The sequence below is a fragment of the Anomalospiza imberbis genome, chromosome Z, assembly GCF_031753505.1.
Source record: "Anomalospiza imberbis isolate Cuckoo-Finch-1a 21T00152 chromosome Z, ASM3175350v1, whole genome shotgun sequence".
Classification (NCBI taxonomy): domain Eukaryota; kingdom Metazoa; phylum Chordata; class Aves; order Passeriformes; family Viduidae; genus Anomalospiza; species Anomalospiza imberbis.
The window spans coordinates 58,505,741-58,516,702 of record NC_089721.1 but is presented as its reverse complement, the minus strand read 5'-3'; the positions used below and the strand labels follow the sequence as shown (position 1 = coordinate 58,516,702).

Sequence of the window (10,962 nt, the reverse complement as noted above, 5' to 3'; positions counted from 1 at the left end):
CGGAAAGGCTCGCGTTCCTCGGGGAAGTGGGCGGGACGGGCCGCACCCGCCCCGGAAATAGCGCGGCCGCGGGCGGGGAAGCTGCGCTCTTGCTGGGCCCGCGCGAGGTGTCTCGGCCCAGTGCTTCCCGGAGCTCGTCACCGCTCCTCGCAGCTCGTCACCGCTCGTCACCGCTCCTCCCGACTGCTCCTCTCCGCCGCTCCTTGCCATGTCGCGGCGGCGGCACAGCGACGACAGCGATGGTGAGCCCCGCGTCCCCTCGAGGTGGCCCGACAGGGAGGGTGGATGGGCGGGATGGAGGAGCGGCAGGGTTTCTGCGGCGTCGGTAACGATGTGCTCGGTGTGTTGTTGGAGCAGGGCAGCCCCACAAGAGGCGGAGGACGTCCGAGCCGTCGGAAATTGAGGAGAGGCTCGAGTCGCTCATCTGCAGGGTGGGGGAGAAGGTAGGTGGGCCGGCGGCTCGGGGAATTAAAGTCCTGTCTCCCTTCTCCCTCTCCCCTTCCCGTGCGCGGTATGGGAGCACTTCGTCTATAGTAGCGACCATCAAAAAAAAAAAAAAGCTTATTTTATGAGATGGATGGAAAGTTGCCGTTTTTTTTGCTAAGCCACGTGCTGTGGCGGGTAAGTGCTTAAATCGTAGCGTGGTGATTCACAATCGGCGATAAGCTGCCAGAGGATAGTTACTGTTCGTATCTAAAGATAGTGCTGATAATTCTAACGTGCGAAGGGTGTGAAAGAATTAACTGGTCTTCCTGCGGCACAAGTTTCCAGTCCCGACAGTGGGGCTGATGGAGGAGGGGGTGGCAGAACAATAGATGATGACGCTCTGAGAAACAAGGTGTTTTTCAGCTTCGTGCTGCGTTGTTAATCAATGCTCGGCTGCTCGGAATGCTCCTGAGGTGATGTTAGATCTTGCATCCCTGGGGAGCGCTGAAGTTCCTAGCAGGGGAACTTGGCGATCAGGTGCAACTCTTCTTATACAAGCAAGAGCAAATCTTCGCTGCTGATGGAAGCGGATTGTTGCCCTGAAAAATGAGGCGACATGAGAGGATGTTCTTGTCATTGTCTTACATGTGAGAGTTGGACTAGTTCGTTTTGCCTGGTTGATGAAACTTTTTTTTGTTTGTTTTTTGTTTGTTTTCTTTTTTTTTTCCATTTTAGAGTAATTCATCTTTGGAGAGCAACCTGGAGGGTCTAGCTGGCGTTTTGGAAGCTGATCTGCCAAATTACAAAAGCAAGATACTAAGAATACTGTGTACTGTGTATGTATTGAGAAGGTCTGGGAATGTGGGATGTGCTTTCGTTGTGTATAAGTTTAGTGTTTAAGGTAAAGGCCATGAATAGCTTTAGTTCCTGATTGTTGACATAGCATAGAGTTTGCCTTGCTGCAAACTAAAGAAAAGAGGAACAAGCTCATTATGTATTGGGTGTAATTCAAGAAAAATTCCTCTTTACATTGCTTTGACTTGAAACGTGTATAAAGGGTTGAAGCAGGTAGATGAAACATTAGAACTGCTCTGCAGTAGTTGTGGGAACACAGCAGTGCCGGGCAGAATCCTGTTTCACACGAAATGCTTGAGACCACCAAAGTGGCTGCTGACAGCTACCTGTGTCATCTGTGATGCTTTCTGGCGGCTTTCTCTTCCCTGGCAGTCACGTGCTCACGTCTTTGTAAGCACGCTTGCTAGAGGGGAAGAACTGGGAGCGGGTGGAGCAGAAACCAGGCTCCCGGATGGCTGCCAGCTCTCTTTGCCCTCCCTAGCAAAGTCCAGGAGCAGAGGTGCCATGTCAGCGTCACTGAGCGGTGTTGAGGGAGGGGTTGTGCAGGGTCTGTTAACGGAGGTAAAACGAGTCCGAAGGAAGGGTGTGGTGCGGACTATACAGCCGATGCTAATACTTTTCGAATACTTAAAGTCTATTTTGTAGCAATGTTTTTAATAAAAGGTAAGTAGTGTGCTTCCTTCCCTGGCCGCAGAAAGACACTGCTTATAGTATACTTACCTGCTTACAAAAATGGTAAATTACTTTTTTACAGTAGGACCTGGCCTTCCCTATGCTGCGTAATAACATTACTATTAATTGTGAACTTAAAACAACTTCCTCATTCTTGCACTAATAGTATTTTTCCAACCCTCTGGTATACTCAGGAATTAGATATAAATGAAAAGCAAATATTTTAGTACTAGAAGGTGATAGTAGCTGTCTTTTCTGATTTCCTCATGAGGCAAGTTTAATTTACAACAAGCAGATTCTAAGATGCTGTGCAGTGGCCAACTGGCACATGATGAATGAACAACTAAAACATTATTTCTTTTTCTGTGTCAGCGCACGTCTGCTACCAGAAAAGCTTACTGTTTACACGACATTGGTGGGCTTGCTGAATGCCAGGAACTACAATTTTGGTGGAGAATTTGTGGAAGCCATGATTCGCCAGCTTAAAGAATGCCTGAAAGTAAACATGTATAATGAAGCTGTGCATTTAGTAAGTGGAGTTTTATTTGTCTATTTGTTTCATGTCTTTTTTCTTTCCTCTTTTCACCTTTTTGTTATAGAAGAGCTGGACCTTCCAATGTGTGTTTTAGTGTCTTTTGCCATCAATGTGCAGTGCACTGTAAATATTCCAAGAGGAAATGTGTGTTATGTGAGAAGTATTTTCTTTTTCAGGGGCAAGGAGTCGTATTACATTTGCAAAATTTACTTCCAACGGTATCTTTTTCACAGTGAAAAATTAAATATGTGTTAAACAGAGGTGCTTTTCACTGCTTGTTCTTCAGTCAAATGTAAAAGATAAGAAAAAAAGTCAATGCACTTTCCTTTTATTCAGAGGTACATGACATTCTTGTGGCTCCTGTGGAAAAAAAATGAAAAGAAAATTAACACTGTAGTTCTTAAAAGCTGTTTTTGATGGCTGGTTTCATTCTTCTGGTAAGGGGTAATGATCAAACAGTCAGTTTAAGTGCTGCCTGTCTTTGAAACCATTTGCTCCATCCTTACTGCTTATAGATTTTGTCTGCCGTAAGCTATTAGAACTTCAGCAGTGTCTGATTTAGAAGCCCACTGCCAAGTTCCTTACCTTCTGAATCCCACTGGTGAAAATTAAGATTCTAGTCAAGAGACTGATGTTCAGTCAACTGTAGGACACTTTTGCTAATAAGATCTATTGCTAGAACTTGCTGTTGTTTTTGTTAGCTGATACTGTATAGAATAGAGAGAAGTACAACGGTTTTCTCTAGTTCAGTTCGCATGTTTCCCACCATTCCTTAATTAGGAGTGTTATCCTTACGATGTTATTGCAGTGGGAGGGATTAAGGACATTTTAGTGAACAATATGTTAGGCAGCACATATGATGCTTGTCATTGCAAGGTGAGTCTGTACAGTGTGCAATATTTCAGCCTTTGTGGTAATGAATGAGTATTATGCTTTCATTGGTGGTTTGTTTTGATAATTTCAGTAATTTTATTTGTTCTTGTGCTGCCAGTTTAAAAAGTATTCATTTAGAACTTTTTTTTTTCTCTTCTTTAGGTACGTTTTCTGTCCGATCTTGTGAATTGCCATGTAATAGCTGCACCTTCAATGGTAGCTATGTTTGAGAACTTTGTGAGTGTGACACAGGAGGAGGATGTACCCCAAGTAAGCAAAAAATCTGTAGACTCCCTAGGCCTGTTTCACAATTTGTCTGTACTGTTTGTTCTGTCCTTAAGTTTAGAAGAGGGAGGGTTTAGGGAGAGCAACCTAAATGGATTGGCACATACAGTTTCCTGAGCATTAGTAGAGCGAGCCTGTGACAATTGGGAAATATGTGTACAGTAAGAAAGTATGGTCCTTTATAGTGAAGTGGCCGAATTGAATTTATTTTACCTTACTCTGGCAATTGCAGAGTGTGCCTAGCTTTCCTGCTGTACTGACAATATCTGGGAGAACTTTGAAAGTGATGCCATTTATCCCATTTTTAAAATCTGCCTAACACAGTTCAAGTGAAAAATTATACTTTTCAAGCATGAATATTTTTTCTCGTGCCTTGCCTATCCAGTCTGCAACTGCTGGTCTTTACATTCCCCCAAAACAACTTGCTGATGTTTTAAATTAAAATGTGTGTGTACAAAATCTGCTGAAGCTTACTGGTATACTCAGGTTTTGGTATATTATCTTCCTATAGGTGCGATGTGACTGGTATATGTTTGCTTTTCTGTCATCTTTGCCTTGGGTTGGAAAGGAGTTATATGAGAAGAAGGATGCTGAAATGGATCGTCTCTTGTCTCAGGCAGAAAGTTATCTGAAGTAAGTTGTAACTGGTTAGAAACACTCTCTTTGGTATCTATTTAAGTGTGAAGTAATAGTGTTGATTATTGCTCACTTTAAAGTATTCCAAAGTTTTAGATGTGAACCATTTTGTGGGGGGAACAAAGCCCTAAAAATGCAGTAGGTGGAGAGCTTTTTGAATTGGAAAAGTTTTACAGTCTTGTCTAGTTCTAGAGTATGTTTAAGGTATTGTTCTGCTCATGCTGAAGCAGCTAGAGTTGTGAGTGTGCTGTTAATACAGATAGATTGTTGCATTGGTGCTGTGCAGTGTCCTTGCTTACTGTCTAGGTGCTTCAAGTTAATGTTGTCAAGATACGATAATGGAGATATTTTAAGTATCACAAGCCTGATTTTTATCCACTGTAGTCTTCATCAGCTGAAGAGAATGAGTAGTAGCACACTCACAATAGAAACAAAACTGCTGCCCTGAATTAGTCTGTTAAAGGTCACATATTCTCTCCTGTTTAAACAGACGCCGCCAGAAGATTCATGTACCCATGCTGCAAGTGTGGACTGCTGACAAACCACATCCACAGGAAGAGGTGATTAGACTTTACACTTCATTCCTTCAGAAAGCTGGAAAAATATTTTTTTACTAAGGTGTTCTTTTATGATGAAATTAGAAGGCATCTCTAAGAGTATGAATGCTTTGATTTGTCTGCTGTTTGCCATTGCTTCCAACAAGTTCTGTGTGGGGAGCTCTTTTCCAAGTATTGGGCTGAAATAAGAGGTTGAGTTGAGTAAGAAGGAGAGGATTCTGTTGTTTGCTGGAAGCCTCTGAGGAAAAGTTATGAAGTAAATTGTTGTGTTTGATTTTGAACTTCAGGTTACAGGGCTTCATGTTAAAAGGACTTCTTGTGTGAAACTGAGCATGCTGGGATATTATGATTTAATACCACCAAAGAGTAGTGACTGTTCACTACTGTAATGTCTCTGGAGCTCCTGAGGTGCCTGTTGCTGCCTGGTAATTTAAAAAATTGCCAGGGGTTAAATTTTACTGAAGCAAAACTGTATGGACTTAGGAATAGTTCTGGCACTTATAGTTCTTAAATTATTTGTTGGTTTACTGAATCAGCAGTTTAAGAAGCTTTAGTTTTTTCTGGGTGTAGTATGGAGTTTATACATTTCAAATAGATCAGAAAACTGCCCTTTTTGTTCAGAGATTCAGCAGATCTAATGTTTCTCATCTTTCCCTTCAGTATTTAGACTGCCTTTGGTCTCAGATTCAGAAATTGAAAAAAGACCGTTGGCAGGAGCGGCATATCCTGCGGCCCTACTTGGCTTTTGACAGCGTTCTCTGTGAGGCGCTGCAACACAATCTGCCTCCCTTCACACCCCCACCTCACACTGAAGATTCTGTATACCCGATGCCAAGGGTTATTTTTAGGATGTTTGACTACACGGATGACCCTGAGGTACGTGATTGCTGTGGGGAATGGTGAGTGTATTTCACAGTTAGGTTCCTGGGGCAATATTGGTGAAAACATGATGTCCTCTCTCCCAGGACAGTGAGTGGTTGGAAGGCCAGCAGCAAAACTGAGTCTGCTGCCTTTTACCTTCACTTACTGGCCTCTGGTTTTTGCATTGATAAGATCATGAGTGTGTAGTCTTCCAACTCTGTGGCTTTATTCTAGTCTAGCTTAACTGGTTTGTTTTTTTTTCCCCCAGTGATTCCACAAAGCAAAGGAAGAAGCAGATCCTCTGTGAACTTAGTATCATGTTCTCTAATTTTGTTCTTTTATCTTCTTTTAATGAGTCCCACTATTCATTTTGTTTTAAACATGGGTGACTCAGGTTTGTGTGTAAATGTGTCATACCAGCTTTTCAGACCTGAAGGATATAGGGCAGTTGAGACCTCATGGTGTTTATGTGGACGTTGGACTACTTTTTTCTACCTGTAAATGTATCTAAGAAAGCTTGTTGCCTGTGGTGCCACTGCATTAGCAGTGATCTTCATGAGTGTTCACTTTCTTTTACCAGGGTCCTGTCATGCCTGGCAGCCACTCTGTTGAGAGATTTGTAATAGAGGAGAACCTCCACTGCATCATCAAATCTCACTGGAAAGAGAGAAAGACTTGGTAGGAGGAGCTTAGTTCTGGGGGGCTGTGGCACTTTTTAAATGCTACCTTGGCTTTGGTGCCAGCGGAGATATGTTCTGCACTGGTTAGGCAAGAGCTCTACATCAGGTGTTTCCTGAAGCTGGTGGTGAAAGTTTATTTACTACATTTATCTGTGCTGAAAGTGTTGCCCGGAATACTGTGTATCCGTAACATCCAGATAACAGAGAGTCTGCATAATGCAGAGGGCAGAGGTTTCTTGGGAAGGGAATCCCTTGGTAATAAGGCATGTGCTGCAAAAATATGCAGACACACCTCATTCCTCATGAGACCGCTCTGGAAAATGTGGCTGTGTTGTTCTTCCTGGAATGCTGATTAGCTGGGGCAATGAGCATGGAGCTGGTTCGTCTGCAGCTGACTGAGCATTGGTGTTTACGGACACCTCCTTGTTGTGCTTCCTGTGGGAATCGCATGCTAGACATAATTGAGCTCACTCTGGGGAGTCACTGCAGGGCCAGATTCCATCAGTTTCAATTCAGCTGTGCCAGGAGGCAGTCAGGGCACTTCTCTTCATTTCTGCCCAAATAGTATCTGATGTGGGTAATTGATAACCAAGATGGTTTGCCACAGCTGTCACACTTCTGTTTGAAAACTAGCAAACACTGAATAATATGCATGAAATGGGCAGAAATAATGTTTTTGGTGATGACATGTGATAAAGTTTTGCATTGTAGCTGCAGGTTGCAGCCGTTTGATCCAGCAGAAACTAGAAATTTGGTGTTGTTGCCATTACTGGGATAGTCTTCATTAATTTTCAGAAGAAAGTGAAAGACCAGGAGAGCTTTGCCAGAGGTAGTGGTTTGCTTTGTGCAAATGATAGGTGATAATGACCTGATTAAAAGATAAGGCATTTGAAACATGAGTGTCTTATATAAACCATTAACTTAATTGTGCTTTCAAGTCATTCTGAACTTTTAATTGTTCGGGATATTTTTTCCCTTTTCATGTACATGTGCCACGATTACTGATCACTGTGACTTTCTGTGCTAAACCATTGTGGGTAGCAGGATAGTGAGTCCTTGTGCTATTTCTTTTCTTCAGTGCTCTGAGGGTTGAATAACAGATTTTGGAAGGATTATTGAATTATGCTGGTTTTATTTTCTGTAATTCTCTTGCTTGATTATTATATCACATTTGCTGTGTTACGTTTGAATTTAATGTGTCTGTGGTTTTACAGTGCTGCACAGCTGTTGAGCTATCCGGGAAATAACAAGATCCCTTTGAACTACCATATCGTGGAGGTATGGATTTTATAGATCACCTCTTTGGTGCTCCATTATTTCATGAGTAACACATCCCTGGTAGTTCCATTATAGGTTCCTTAAATTACAGTTTGATTTGGGAATCAACCAGAATTTTGTTGAATTAAACAAGCAGATTTTAAATGAGCAGGTTGTGTACAGTTCAGTGATAGTCTTGTGCTTTTGTTGTCATTTTAACTTGGTGCATTCCATTTTAAACTTAAATACAAGAGGAAATGAACACAAATTGAAATTCAAGGAACTCAATTTAAATATAAGAAAAATCTGTTTTTAATGCAAAGGTGATTGAGCACTGGAAGAGTTGCAGAAGTTCAAAACTTGGCAGGACACAGCCCTAAGCAACCTGCTCTAGGTGACCCTGCATGATGCAGGGGGCTTTTGTCTTGATGATTTCCAGTTAGACTGAGCCATTCTGCATGATTTTATGTTTGGATCTTCTGAATTGTTTTGTCCTACTAGCCCTGAAAAGAACTTTTAGTGAAGTAGCAACATGTTTCCTCTGGGACATTCTCCTTATTAGAGAATTCTAGATAACTGTTACATGTACCAGCAAAGCAGGACAGATCTTCTTTTACTGCCTTAATAAAAAAGTGTTTTCAAGTTGCAGAGCCTTATTCACTAATTTTCATCAAAAATTCAGAGGAATTAACAGAGTAGAGTAAAAGCAACTTGTTGTATAAAGGCTTTATGAAGAAGTAATTAGAAGTATGATTTTCAGAGCTAATTAGGACAAGAAATAATCCCAAGTAGAATATTGATCTTGAAGTGGGATTGAGAATTCCTTTTGCCACCAAAATGCCAAATATTCTGATTGCTGTGAAATTGCATGAGTTTTGGTCATCTCTGTTCTTTTTTAACTCTGAATTCAGGACAGTATTAAATTTATTATGTTAAACGGTGTTAAAATTAGGAATAATTTTATGCCTTAACATTGAAGTATATGCAGTGATTTTACCTCCAGTATCTTGAAGTGCTGTAAAGAGTGATTAAAAAATTAAAAGTGTACAAATTCTATGACTAACACTGTAAAAATTTCCCCTTTTTCTTGTGAAATTTCACTAAGTTTCAGAATGCAACTGATTGTCCAGTTGTTATTTCTTATCTTGAAAAATGCCCATCTTCTGCCCAACAGAGTTCTCCCTACTTTTTGGCTATATCTGTCTGAACAAAATGTCCAAATTATGCTGACACAGAAAGGTTCCCCAGCATCATACAGTCTCTTCATGCATTCGAGTCCTTCCTTAGGAAAAAAAAGTCCCAGCCGATGTGTTTTCATGTGATGTTTTTGAAATCTGTAAATGGTGTGGATTTCTTATACAAGTAAAACTTTTCAAAAAAAAAAAAGTTCCTTTAAGCTTTATTCAGAAATTTAAAGAGGAAACTGATCAACCATAATGAATCAAAGTTTCCCGACTCCTTTGATGTAAGTTAAATTTAGCTGAGAGTGGAATACAAAACAAGCAAAAACTCAGAGGTGGATGTTGTACAGTAATGATTTTTTTTCTAGCACTCAGAGGTTGACATGCTGTTATTATAGGCAAACTTTAAAATAAAAACACAAAAGCTGACTGCAAGGTTATTTTCATATTTCTTAGAAGGGTTTTTCCAAGGGGTAGTGAGCATATGTTTTTGTTGTATGAAATGCTCGTTGTAATTCTTAGTTTAAAGTTGTGACTTTATTGATATATGGTTTTATATAGCAGAAAAGAGGGCACAATGGAAAAGATAAAAATGTAATTTTAATGCAAATATTCTTTTCATACTAAATGCTTAGGCTTCATTATTTACTACTCAACAAGATCAGATTATTTCTGTATTTCTCAGATCATATGGTATCACTGCATTAGGGCATATTATAACTATGCCCATTTCTACAGATACATGCTATGTTTATTAGACATAATAGATGTATAATGCTGGTGTTGTACGAAATGATAAGAGCCGTTCGAGTGGACTGTATTAGTACAATGTTGTGTTACTACTGCCTCTTATTGGTTCTCTCTCTTTTTTCTGGAATGTGCATTTGATAGAAAAATATGGGTTGTCTGGGATATGTAATTATTTAAGATTGATGGTCACTATTGAGAAGCTGAGAGTTGTGCAGTTCACATAGGACTGTGCTCTTATTCTGTGATCTCCTCTCCCATAGGTAATATTTGCAGAGTTGTTTCAACTGCCGTCTCCACCGCATATTGAAGTCATGTACACAACGCTGCTGATTGAGCTGTGCAAACTTCAGCCGGGCTCCTTACCACAAGTTGTATCCTTTCTGTGCTCCTGGGGAGCATTTATGAAATGCATTCTTTATTTTGTTTGTTCTGTCACTGATGGGACAGTAATAAATACTATTAATATTTTACAGTATTAATATTTCAGTGTCTGCAGGAAACTTTTCCTGTAACACTTGCATTGCTTGTTGCATGATGTGAATTCTGTCCTTCTGGAAGAAGTCAGCAGTCTTGTTGCCGTAATGGAAGAACAGGTTGGGATTAGAGGGTGGAACTCACAATATTATTTGCTTTTTCTGCTGCGGATTTACTTGATTTACCTGATTTTGCAGTAGGCTCAGGGAGCTTCCAGTACAGAAAGTTGATGACATTCTATTAAAAACTGGAAGGGAAAACATCTGACTTACCCTACTTCTTTTTCATAAACCTTAATAAGAAACTTTAAGCTTGCACAAGCCACCGAAATGCTCTACATGCGTTTGGACACAATGAATACAACATGTGTGGACAGGTAAATATGTTTTGGACATGGTGGAAAACATTCCTCGATACCCAGTGGAGAAGAAAACAGAGGCTGTGGAAAGAGTACTCAGAAAGCTTTGTTAGAGCTACCTAATGCCATGTTATTCAAAATGTTTTGTGAGCTCTGGCTTTGAGTGATCTACAGAGAAGGTGGAGAGGATTTACTGCTTGCCTCTCCTCCCAGGAATGTCCCCCTGCAGGCCACAAGTCCAGCTGTCTATGCAGGACAGTTAAGATCAGTGACAGCTTTTCTGTGTTCAGAACTGTTCATGGTTGTGTAGAAGTCTGCTACACATTGTGCCTGCTCCCTGGTGGTCGGGGATGTGATTTGGAAGAGAAATTAATGGTATGTGTGCCACCCAGAGGAGGAGAATGGTGGTGCTTTTAGCCTTTCAGTGAAGTCTGCATTGAGTAGGAGAGTGTTTAGTGACTCAATAAAAATGTGAAAGTCGTGTATTCACAATAAGTTTACGTTTTAATTGGTAGTTAAATATTTCATCTCTTCATGTGAAATGCATGACAGGCTATTTGTC

At 40.7% G+C, this 10,962-nt stretch overlaps 1 protein-coding gene across 2 annotated transcripts in view; it reads left to right on the top strand.

The window, feature by feature from the left end:
* The window catches only part of NCBP1 (nuclear cap binding protein subunit 1), a 74,158-nt gene that overhangs the window by 44,777 nt on the left and 18,419 nt on the right, over positions 1-10,962 (top strand). Inside the window, exons 1-12 of one of the 2 annotated variants that reach the window (XM_068176491.1) lie at positions 83-242; positions 358-443; positions 1,162-1,262; positions 2,326-2,482; positions 3,524-3,631; positions 4,158-4,279; positions 4,773-4,842; positions 5,500-5,715; positions 6,281-6,378; positions 7,595-7,658; positions 9,829-9,939; positions 10,354-10,418. In XM_068176491.1, the coding sequence (XP_068032592.1) occupies positions 209-242; positions 358-443; positions 1,162-1,262; positions 2,326-2,482; positions 3,524-3,631; positions 4,158-4,279; positions 4,773-4,842; positions 5,500-5,715; positions 6,281-6,378; positions 7,595-7,658; positions 9,829-9,939; positions 10,354-10,418 (1,232 nt within the window). In that variant the 5' untranslated portion in view covers positions 83-208. Of the gene's footprint in view, positions 1-82; positions 243-357; positions 444-1,159; positions 1,263-2,325; positions 2,483-3,523; positions 3,632-4,157; positions 4,280-4,772; positions 4,843-5,499; positions 5,716-6,280; positions 6,379-7,594; positions 7,659-9,828; positions 9,940-10,353; positions 10,419-10,962 lie in introns of those variants that run through there. The other variant, XM_068176492.1, reaches the window with a different exon arrangement.